This window comes from Megalobrama amblycephala, linkage group LG8 (genome assembly GCF_018812025.1).
Source record: "Megalobrama amblycephala isolate DHTTF-2021 linkage group LG8, ASM1881202v1, whole genome shotgun sequence".
NCBI classification, from domain to species: Eukaryota; Metazoa; Chordata; class Actinopteri; order Cypriniformes; family Xenocyprididae; genus Megalobrama; species Megalobrama amblycephala.
In genome coordinates this window covers 18,946,605-18,959,138 of record NC_063051.1, presented here as the reverse complement: position 1 = coordinate 18,959,138, position 12,534 = coordinate 18,946,605, and the positions used below count along the sequence as shown (strand labels likewise).

General features: G+C 37.7%; 1 protein-coding gene across 3 annotated transcripts in view; it reads left to right on the top strand.

Moving 5' to 3' along the window:
• The window catches only part of pde4ba (phosphodiesterase 4B, cAMP-specific a), a 181,156-nt gene that overhangs the window by 60,432 nt on the left and 108,190 nt on the right, over window positions 1-12,534 (top strand). Inside the window, exon 1 of one of the 3 annotated variants that reach the window (XM_048199881.1) lies at window positions 8,241-8,693. The exons of the other annotated variants lie outside the window; for them this stretch is intronic. Coding sequence (XP_048055838.1) covers window positions 8,476-8,693 — 218 coding nt within the window. The 5' untranslated portion in view covers window positions 8,241-8,475. Of the gene's footprint in view, window positions 1-8,240; window positions 8,694-12,534 lie in introns of those variants that run through there. 3 annotated transcript variants of the gene reach the window in all.

Genomic DNA, 12,534 nt, shown 5'->3' with positions numbered 1-12,534 from the left:
ATAGGTGCCCTTTAAGGTTGAACCACTGTAGTCAAATGAACTGTTTTAAATATGTCTTTAGTACCTTTCTGGGCATCTGAAAGTGTTAATTATCTTGTTGTCAATGGAGGCCTCACTGAGCCATCAGATTTTATCAAAAATATATGTGAAATTTGTGTTTCGAAGATGAACGAAGGTCTTACAGATGTGGAATGACATGAAAGTGAGTAATTAATTACAGAATTTTCATTTTTGGGTGAACTAACCCTTTAAAGTGAGATTTTCACAGTCTAAATGGTTTAGATGTAATTTATTGACAGTACTGCAGCATGTGAGCCATATAAATATACTAGTTCCTTTTTAACTTCTACACAGGTTCATATGTAAGCATGAACCTGTGTAGATTTAGAAGCTGTGTAGCACACACACACACACATACACGTATACACACATACAAACACAAACGAATACACACAATCACCCTGGAAAGCATTCGTTATTTGCCTGCTATCTCACACTCATGCATTTCTGCTCTTGTTAGAGCTGTCTGTTTGATGTGTGTGTCAGGAGAATCAGGAGACAAGGTTTAGGGAAAGTGCTATATTTAGAGCACAATTATTTTTCTGCTGACGTGACTCCGTTGCAGATTGATTTGGGTGCTCCCAGGTGGCTTGTGGGATAGCTTTATGGGCCAGGCATGAGCAATGATGCTGGAGGACGGACACTGCAGGGCACTGAGCTGTCTGCCAAGCGAATTCATCAGTGACTTTACCCACTTTCACGGGATCAAGCTATTGTGTGCGTGTGTTCATGAGAGAAGAGAAAAAAAATTCTGACATCACGTCACACAGATTCATTCAAAAGTGCAATTACAGAAGACTCCAGGGCAGATCTCCTCTCGCTCTTGAGTCTGGGTCAGGTCGAGGTCTGTTTAGTCCTAATCTGTCATCCTGTACCATGAATGGCTGTATGATGTAAGAACACGTCTGTCTTTGTAACGTTTAGTCATTATTGTCTCTAAGCAATATTTAATATACTGACCCTTATGTTGTGTGAAACCTGCAAGACTTTGTTGTCAGAGGAACACAAAAAGGAGAAGTTTAGCAGAATGTTGAAGATGCTTTTTTTTAATAACAATGTGTACATTGTTACTAAGGGTTAGTTCACCCAAAAATGTCATTAATTACTCACCCTCATGTCGTTCCACACCCGTAAGACCTTCGTTCATCTTTGGAACACAAATTAAGATATTTTTGATGAAATCCAAGAGGTATCTGGTCAAACGTAATTTTTTTGTGCGCAAAAATAAAACACAAATAATGACTTTATTCAGCAATATCTTCTCTTCTGTGTCATTCGCTTCCAGTTTCTACATCAGAACGCTGGCTCAGTATTGAACTAACCCTTTAACAGAAGGAATTTTCACCCCCCAAAAATTTCCCAATACAATGAAATCAATGGCATATAGATGTTTTATTTTGGCCAATCAGTGTACCCTGTAAATCTGACAAAATCTTCTTTTGGGGACATCCTCCTTGGTTAAAATTGTATAAAAATACAGTACTTTTTATTGTAAAAATTCAGAAGTTTTCTTTTACGGTTAGGGTGTGGTTTATAATATTTATAACTAGCTGTACATAAAAACAATGGAAGTCTATGAAATGTACCCATTCAGATAGCGAAGTAAAATGTGTGAATGTGTATGTTTGTTCTTTCACAGTCTGTTATTTTCTCATTACTTAGTGGCCTTTCTTGTGAAAGATTAGAATCGTTTTTCTCAAAGGCTTTTGATTTTTTTTTCTATTGATGGTGTCCTTCAAAGCTCTTAGTGGAGGATTTGTGAGACATCTCTTTTCATATACACCTCACCTGAAAATGGCTGTCTGGATGAAGGATGGCTGGCACACACACACACACACACACACACACACACACACACACACACACACACACACACACACACACACATACACACATACTTGTATATTTGGTTTATGGGGACTCTCCATAGACATAATGGTTTTTATACTGTACAAACTATATATTCTATCCCCCTACAATATCCCTACCCCTAAACCTACCCATCACAGGAAACTGTCTGAATTTTTTTAATGGAAAAAAAAAAAAAACACAGTTTAGTAGTTTAGTTTTTTTTAAGCCATTTGGTTTATGAGGACACAAGTGTCCCTGGCGTAAACCACACAGTAAAATCCCCAGAGTTAAATCAACTCTACTCAGAGTACATATGGTCCCTCTCTAAATAGTGTTAAAATAACACTGAAGCAGAGTTAAAGTTTATGAGATAATTAAGCAATTAATAAGGCTGTGACTGAAGTCAGTTGTAGTTCTTGTGTTTCTCTTTTCTTCAATGATTCTGCTTGTTAACAGCAGGTGTTCATCACTAATGCACAATAATCACTTAATTAATTGTTTAATTATCTCATAAACTTTAACTCTGATTTAGTGTTATTTTAACACTATTTAGAGGGGGACCATATGTACTCTGAGCAGAATTGATTTAACTCTGGAGATTTTGCTGTGCATGTTTACGTTGTAATACACATGCCATTATACACATTTGTGTCCTCATAAACCATCTATACAAGAACACACACACACACACAGTACCATCAGAACTTGATCACACAACTGTGGTTATAATCAGACACACATTGTGTGTGGGCAAGCCATTTTATTGGATTATTTTGGCATCAAGCTTTTGACTTTCAAGGCTCGATTTGTGCTTAGAGACCAAGTAATGGAGGCAAGCTGGGGACTGAGTAGGCCTGCAGTAATCAACTTCCCTCCAAATCAAACTGACCTGCATTTCCCACATTGTCAACTGCAGTGTCTCCTGCCGCAGAGTGGAGTACTCATTCTAATCATTTAAATGAATTTACTAACAGCCCAGAGAGTCTGTCCCACATATCCATAAACTACAAGAACTGCATTTCTGTGCAACTCCAGGAGTTGCTGACTGGCTACAGTGCAGTTACAACAGTAGTAATTGAACTAGATTTACATTTCCTTTTTGCCTTGGCTCTGTGTAAATGAAATCCAGCATCAGAGCTGCTTTGCCATTGTTAGTACAATTAGTATGTGTCTTGTCAGCTCATAATAGCTTCTGTGCTGTTTTTGCAGTGAACAAGTAAATGAGCGGATATGGTTAAATAGATGGATAAAGAGAAACCAATCACAATTCAGCATGCAAATGAGTGCAAGAATGAAGCCAAATTGCAATTCAGTATATAAATATGAAACCATCTAATGGGTTAGATTTTGAATAGTGAACATTCTAACAATGTCTAACAATTGGAAGAGTATAAATTTAGCAGAGTATAAAGTTTATATTTAGTTTATAAAAACTAAATAGATGAGACTTTGTTTAAAAGTTTTGGGCTGAATTAATAGCAGAAAATTGCAATTGCAAGCACCGTAACTATAACCAGCACTCTAAAAGATGGCTTTATAGTAGCTGTAAAAATAGATCAATTTAATCTCTGTATAGCTTGATACATTGGTAACACTTTACAATAAGGTTCATTAGTTAAACATTAGTTAATGTATTAACTAACATGAACTAACATGAGCAATACATTGTTACTGTATTTACTGATCTTAGTTAACGTTAGTTAATGAAAATACAGCTGTTCATTGTTTGTTCATGTTAGTCCACAGTGCATTAACTAATGTTAACAAGATTTTAATAGTGTATTAGTAATAGTAGATTAATAAATGCTGTAGAAGTGCAGTTCATTATTAGTTCATGTTAACTAATGTAGTTAACTAACGTTAATAATAAACCTTATTGTAAAGTGTTAACGATACAGTATTTACTTATAAAGGCAGAAACCACAACTGATGCACTCAGTATTTGGGTTAGAGTAAATCTTACTTGTTCTTACAGATTCACAAAATACTTGGCAGCACTGTGTAGGGTGAGAAATGTAGCGGGGAGACGTTGGAGTCTACAAGAAGGCTTCTCACAAATTGTAATCCTGTAAAATGGTTTTAAATTCACTCTGCAGGGGTTGTGTTTGCCCTCATTATCATTCTGTCACTACCACACTTCTCTCTCATCTTAGCTTTCTATTTTTCCTCATAATGTCCCCAATGGTGCCTAGCATCTCTCATCCTTTTTACTATATGAACTAGCATTGTGAGCCATATGACTTCCCTCATCGCAGCAGTCAGCAGTAAGGAAATGTCTTTATGTAAGACTTTCAGTTATGTAAGACCTCTTCACTAAGGCCCATCAGTGAATAGGCTCACAACTCAAAAAGGTCAGAGTGACTTGATCACATTCCTCTTCATTGAACTTAGTCCTAGACTTGCATTACTACACAAGGTTTGTAATTCACAGTAGCGCAAACCACTACAAAGGATAGTAGTAATAGTAGTTTAATAGTAGATGTGGGAGGGCAACCCAAAGGTTACAGGTTCAAATCCTGGCAGCAGTGACTCATGAACTATCACCATATAGCAAGCCACTTACGTGAGGTTGATCCCGGAGGACTGTCTGTTGTGTAAGTGTCTTCTAAATGGAAATCCTACTATCTGCAGGGTCCTCAAAATAGTGTTTACAGATTTGCACTGTAGTTTCGCACTATGCCGTTATCTCCCTACATGGTAATTTATATGACTATTACTGTAAATAGAATAAGTGCCCCAGTTTCCCCTCGTTGGGAGCCAGTTTACCACAATGATGAAGATCTTGAGGGAAATACAGAGCAGGTTAAACACTGACAGTTACCTTTACACATCAAATACTGCACTGAAGCCGTGTTATAGCTGTGTTTACAAAACCAGTGCATAAAACAGTAAGTTTACCTCACAGGCATATCCTTTAAAACTGAAAGTATACTCCCCTTGTCCACGTTTGGCTCCGGTTTGCTGACAGTCTGTGTGACATAATTTTTGTCATCAGCCCAGTTCGTTGATGTCTGCGCACACTGTCTGTGCAGCCTGATTTTTGTGTTCTTACAGACGTGCACAAACAACAGCAGATTTGCAAGTAATTTGAGCGCTCCAAAAACAAAGGTCCACTAGGGAGTGCGTTTGTTTTGTATGATCATCCGCTCTCGATAGAGTATACTTTGAAGGCCTGCACTGCAAAAATAATGTATTCTAATTTCCTGGAGAGAAGGCATGTCCAAGATTCATCAGCTAGTCAGTGGGGTCTCTAAAGATTCATTTTTGGGTCCCTTCCTTTTTTCGATATACACAACCTCACTGGTCACAATCATAGATTCTCAGGTGACCAGTGAATTTTTATGATGCCCTTGTTCCAGTTTGAATGCAGTAATGAATGCAGTCCAACTAAAAGTTCAGTAGCCCTTAAAGGGTTAGTTCACCCAAAAGTGAAAATAATGTAATTTATTACTCACCCTCATGTCGTTCTACACCTGTAAGACCTTCATTCATCTTTGGAACACAAATTAAGATATTGTTGATGAAATCCGATGGCTCAGTGAGGCCTCTATTGAGAGCAAAGGCAAACTCTCAAAGTTCATAAAGGTACTAAAAACATATTTGAAACCATTCATGTGAGTTCAGTCGTTCTATCTTTATATTATAAAGCGACAAGAATACTTTTTGTGCTCCAAAAAAACCCCAAAATAACGACTTTTCAACAATATCTATATGGGCTGATTGCAAAACACTGCTTCATGAAGCTTCTGAGCTTTATGAATCTTTTGTTTCAAATTAGTGATTTGGATCGCCTATCAAAAGGCTAAACTGCTGAAATCACGTGGCTTTGGCGCTCCGATTCACTGATTCAATTCGTAAAGCTCCGAAGCAGTGTTTTGAAATCGGTCCATATAGATTTATGATGTTTTATTAACAAAATTCGGGAGGAGCAACATTCAAATAATCTGACTAATCATCACGTCATTTCAGCCAGCTGTTAGCAATCAGTAATCAACATATCTACCCAATCAGCATGAGTGAAAGCATATATATATATATATATATATATATATATATATATATATGTATACCGTCGACTCACCCATATTCCTCGACAGTTTTACAGCATCCCTCCACCACCCCGTCTCCTCACACTTGCCTGGTTACTTTCCTAACCAGAATACAGGGGGAGTACTTTGGGTTCGGGCCAAAATACCGAGCTCGGAGCCCTCTCCTCGGACAGCACGCCAAATACGCATACTACTACGCATACTTTTTACTATCTGATTATTTGTAAGTGTGAACTCGTGAAATGATATTAAGATAGAACCACTGAACTCACATGAACTGTTTCAAATATGTTTTTAGTACCTTTCTGGACCTTGAGAGTTTGAATGGCTTTGCTCTTAATAGAGGCCTCACTGAGCCATCAGATTTCATCAACAATATCTTAATTTGTGTTCGGAAGATGAACGAAGGTCTCACTGGTGTAGAACGACATGAGGGTTAGTAATAAATTACATTATTTTCATTTTTGGATGAACTAACCCTTTAAACAACTTTATACTGATACTGTCCGTACACTGTAAAAAAGATATGTTGGTTTAACTTGGTTTAAGTAAGTTACCTGGCTGCCTTAAAATTTTGAGTTCATTGAAATTAAAAATTTTAGTTAATACAATGAAGTCGATTAGTTTAATCAACAGAAACTCAAAATATTGTGTTATCTGAACCACATTAAATATCTAAGTTGATCTGACAAAATAAAAAAATTTTGTGATAACAAATCATGAAAATAATTTTTTACTATGTACAGATTCTTATAGCCATACTGATTTCAGTTGCTTTCCAGTATCTGGCTTTCTCCTCCTTCACAGCAATCTGCAGAATTTTACCTCTGAGTTTTAACCCAGATCAGTACTTGCTAAACTGGGGAATTTAAGTTATCTTTCATAGGTTTTCTGTGTTGAAAGGTCTGTCAAAACATCACATAAAATATAAGATTTTACCATCTGTTCCAACTTTTGTGTTTATCCTCTCATTCATCATCTTTTCCTGTTCTCATTACTTCCTCCTCTCCTTCGTCTCCATGGTGAAGTCCTGGCTGCCGGCGGGTGTTGACTGGCAGGTTGATTGCTGGCTAACATACTTCCATTCTTCAGCATGTCTCTATGAGAGCCGGAGATAATCCTGCTGTACAGTGTCACACAGGGCGAGCGGTATGCTGTTTCGCGTTCAAATGTGCTTTGAAGGGCAATTAACAATTCACCCCCAGAAATTGCATCACGGTTTTGCGATGTGTTTCATTAGGTGTTTTTTGATGTGTAGGTGATTAGGTATCTAGGCGTTTATTGGCTTCTGACTGAACATCTGATCACTTGTAACATGAAATGTTATTTAAAGGAGGTTGTACATTGATTTTCCTGGGTGGTTGGTGAAATTAAGCATGTTCGGTTAAATATGTATTGAGGACATTCACACATTTTTATGTTTTTTATCTTTCTATGTCTGTTTTATATTCCCTGCTTTGTTTTCTTTCCATATGTATGTTCCATTTAAATAATTTTCTCTTTCCAATTCACTCACATTATTTTCTCTTCAAACCAGCCACTTTAGTATCTAAACCCTCATTTAACTCGGAGCTATATTTATTTCCCCAGACACTGCTAATCCTGGGCTAAAATTGCTTTTGATTTTTTTCTTTTATCAGTGTCTTGAACGAGCTGTGAAAGGGCAGAAGCCCTCATCAGAATTCAGCCAGAGACACCCATCAAACTAACCACAGCTCAGCCAATCAGCTGCAAGGAGGGGCGGAGCTTGTACCGTCACTATGCACATTTTCTTAGGTTTTTTTTTTGTTTTGTTTTTTGAAAATCCAAGGATCTCAATGCTATTTTGATTATTTTCAAAGCAGACAGCACCTGGGATAACAGAGTTAGGTGCGTTCAGTCGGTTCCCTCTTCCGGGTCTCCTCTCCACATCACGAGAAGCTCTGTCTCTTAGTTCGTAAAGAGATGAGCCACTGATGGGAGAGAAGACCTGCTCTTGCCCACTGTTGAATAATTTAAGACGGAGTTTCCTGGAGCTGAGCGAAGTAAGTGCGAGTCTGAGGAGCTGCAAAAACGGAGCAGGAGGAGTGAGTGGGAGAAAGACATCTAAATAAATGAAAGAAGAAGATCCTAAGAGTCAGTTATGCCTGTGTAGGAGAGACAGAGAGGGCTCTTTTTTCTCTCTTTGCCTAAAAGGAGAAAGACAGAGAGAGGTGTGGTTAAAGAAAGAGAGAGAGAGAGTGAGTGTTTTTTTCTTCTTCTCACAGGAAGGAGGTGTGACTGCACTGACGGGGACTGCTCTCAGTGTGTCAGTGGAACTGAACGAGAGAGGATTATTCTACTGCATTGCCGAAAGCCTAAGCTGACAGAGGAAGCTAGAGAATAGAGCAGCTCAAGCGCACACATTTATTCCTGTCTGACACACAAAACATCAGCCTGCATGGCATAACCTCTAGTTGACAGAGAAACGGAGGGAACAGTTGGTAGTGTGACTCAGAAAGGGCAAAATAGGGCTGTTTCCACCCTCAGCATCACCATGTCCTCCAATGAGCTGAGTGCTCCGGAATTGGACCCCTGCATTCGTACCTTTAAGGAGCACATGCATTTGGAGCTGGAGCCTCCGAGACTGGGTACCGGCAACAAGCGCATCACCTCCCCCAAAATATCTCCCCGCAGCTCCCCGCGCCTCTTCCGCAAGCTTATGGTCAACAAGGGCGGCCGCCACAGGCGCCGATTCACCGTCGCACACACCTGGTAAGCGTGTCTGGGGTTTGAAGGGTAAAGAGTGACAGGTCGTGAGAGGAAGTGCGAATGGGAGGGTTTTAGCATTACGTTGTTTTGAGGTTTTTTTTTTTTTTTTTTTTATGAATGACAGTGCATTAGTTTGGGTAAATGTTATTATGGGTCAGTGGGGTGTGATGTCACTGCAGGTGTGATATTGTAGTGCTATGATCAAAAATAGATCTTAATGACAAAAGAAACTAGTGAACGATGTGTGATTTGTCGATCGCAAACCAGAGAAGCTGAAACAACAAGGTAATTCTGTCAATGTGACATGACATATTGTGATGCTCTCTTTGGTCTCTCTAAGTGGAACTGTCGCAGTCTCCTTTCAGGAATGAGTTAAGACTGTTAACCCTTTCTCTGCAAAGTACTATATAGATTTTGAGGCAATGTATGCTGAAATTTTATTGGCTTATTTCACTGTTGGCAATGACAACATCATAGCTTAAACATAGTCAAACCCATAGTATTTAAAATAATGTGCGTTTGTTAGTCAAATAATTATATAATGTAGATATATTTATATTTATATTTAAATAATATTTACTATATATTTTCCATAATTTTGTTTTTCTATCTAAACAGATATGTGACCACAAAAACCTGTCATAAGTCGCACAGGTATATTTGTAGCAATAGCCAACAATACATTGTATGGGTCAAAATTATCGATTTTTCTTTTATGCCAAAAATCATTAGGATATAAGATCATGTTCCATGAAGATATTTTGTAAATTTCCTACCGTAGATATGTCAAAACAATATTTTTGTGACTGGATATGCATTGCTAAGGACTTTATTTGAACAACTTTAAAGGCGATTTTTTTTTTTTTTTTTTTTGCACCCTCAGATTCCAGATATTCTAACAATAACCATATCCTAACACACCATACATCAATGGAAAGCTTATTTATTCAGCTTTCAGATGATGTATAAATCTCAATTTTATGGTTTTGTGGTCCAGGGTCACATATACTTATAATATATAAATATGTACTGACAATGTATAACATTTATATATGTGTAATGTTAAATAATTTTTTCATATTTATCGTTAAACTAGATGTTTTGAAATTGAAGTAAGTCTTTATGCATGTATATTTGTATATTACACATATAGTACAACACAAAAAACTTTATAAAAAAAGTTTAATGACAATTTAATAACTGTAATGTGTTTTTTTTTTTTTTTTTGCATTGAACTACAGTAGACTAAGCAATCAATGTTGATGCAAAATAAACTATCCTCAACTATCCTAATAGCGTTGCTATTATCGTCATTTCCCGTAAAAGTGTGGCCGCTCAAAGCGTTGGGTTTAAAAGAAGGTTTTGCGTCACTCAAAATAATAGCATAGCAAGAGTCATATCCACTCTTATCGCTTACTGTAACAAAATGAAAGCTTTGTGCCGTGAGATGCTTCCTGTCTATTGAAGAGATTGGATCAGTGCTAGGAGGATGTGGGCAGGATATGATGTGACACGGAAGGTTTTTATCCTTTAGTAAATAGAACATTTATCATCCTGTCTAGACTCTTGCTACGGCTATGTTATACAACAATGGAATAGTGAGGCACTTTTTATGAGAGATCTTATTGGATTCACGGAAAAATAGAGACCGCATGAAAGAATATTTGAGTTTTATGTTCTAGAATGCAAGGTAATCGATTTTGTTTGCGAGTTATGCATTAAACTCGAGATGTATGTGGACTGGGCCACTTGTTTTATTGCCTAGAATTTAAAGCCATAAGATGTGTTGTTCTTGGAATAGAGCCTTGGATATTTGCCACACATGTGCCTCTGTGGTAACTGTTTCACATCCATTCTGTGTCTAAAAGGTGTCCCCTCTTCTGCTTAGTTAGCTAGGCAGTGTGTGTTTAATGTTTAATGTGTCAGGGACAATACACACTGTGACTGGATTACACCATGAAACATGCCACACAGCCACCAGCACCTATGCATTACTCATCCAGACAGCCATTAGACACAGACAGAAGAGTGTTTAATAGGGGGAGTTTAATGGTGCAGACTGCAATAACTGCAGTTATTTGTACGATTATAGAGGCTGAGACTTTTAGCACCAATCTGCTGCCATGTTGTCAATGGAAGCGCACGCTTTTGACTTCAACCATTCATAAATTGATCCACAAATGGAACAAGAGCAATCAGAAATGTCATATCTTGTCTCTAAAGGAATGCTACAGCCTTAAGTTATGGTTGTCGTCCTTTCTACGTGTCCTAATCTGAGAGATTCAAACCTGTGTATAGAGAAGTGGTTATCAAGACCGTTTAATTGCAACCTAAACTTCCTCAGATGATCAGATCAAAACTTTTGCAACTCATCGAACGTCTTATCACTGTTGTGCATTGTGTAACTGGTGGTTTTACATTTTGCGCAACAGAGCATCCATGTTATTGTGAGTGGAGGCTTGTGTCTTAGTTCTGTTTTTGGTTTGGTCTTTGCCGTGTTAGGTAACACACACTGGGAATGGAGGGAGGGGACAGGATTGTCTTGAGGGAGTGAGGTGGTGCATGAACATGGAATGGAGGTGGAGAAAAGATAAGTGCAGTGGTGTGGAAAATGCTGAAGAGAGCCTCATCCCTTCTCGATAAATGAAGTTCAAGGAAAAAAGGAAGGATAATCTCAGATTAACCTTAGGTGTGTTTTAAAAAAAGGTTTTTTGTTCATATTAGCCTCTCTATATATTTGAAAAATGACAGGAATTATTGGGAGGAGACGGGGGAAATGGGGTCAGGACATATTGCAGGTCAGACTCAAACCCACTGTAGTGTGTGTCATAACTGCTGTCTAATGTCTCTGAAACAAAATTGCTCAACATAACACCGACTGTTACGTAACAGTCGGGATCATTAATATGTATGACCCCAATATTTGCATATACCAGCTCATGTTCAAGGCATTACACAAGGACAGCCAGTATTAACGTCTGGATCTGTGCATAGCTGAATCATCAGACTAGGTAAGCAAGCAAGAACAATAGTGAAAAATGGCAGATGGAGCGATAATAACTGACATGATCCATGATTACATGATATTTTTAGTGATATTTGTAAATTGTCTTTCTAAATGTTTCGTTAGCATGTTGCTAATGTACTGTTAAATGTGGTTAAAGTTACCATCGTTTCTTACTGTATTCACGGAGACAAGAGAGCCGTCACTATTTTTATTTTTAAACACTTGCAGTCTGTATAATGCATAAACACAACTTCATTCTTTATAAATCTCTCCAACAGTGTGTAATTTTAGCTTTAGCCACGAAGCACAGGCTCAAACTCATTCAGAATCAAATGTAAACATCCAAATTAATACTATACTCACATGATCCGACGCATGCATACAGCATGCATGACGAACATCTTGTAAAGATCCATTTGAGGGTTATATTAGCTGTGTGAACTTTGTAAATGCACTGTATTATAGTCGAGAGCTCGGGGGTTAGGGAGTGTGCGATTTAAAGGGGCCGTAGCCTGAATCGGTGCATAGTTAATGATGCCCCAAAATAGGCAGTTAAAAAAATTGATTAAAAAAAATCTATGGGGTATTTTGAGCTGAAACTTCACAGACACATTCAGGGGACACCTTAGACTTATATTACATCTTGTAAAAACTGGTTCTAGGGCACCTTTAATGAGTCCTTGCAAAAAGTACACTGTAAAAATTATCACAATTTTTTTTCTTTTGTCAAATCAACTTAATTAATGTGGTTCAGATAACATAATATTTTGAGTTTATGTTGATTAAACCAATCGCCTTCATTGTATTAACTCAAATTTTTAATTTCAGTGAACTCAA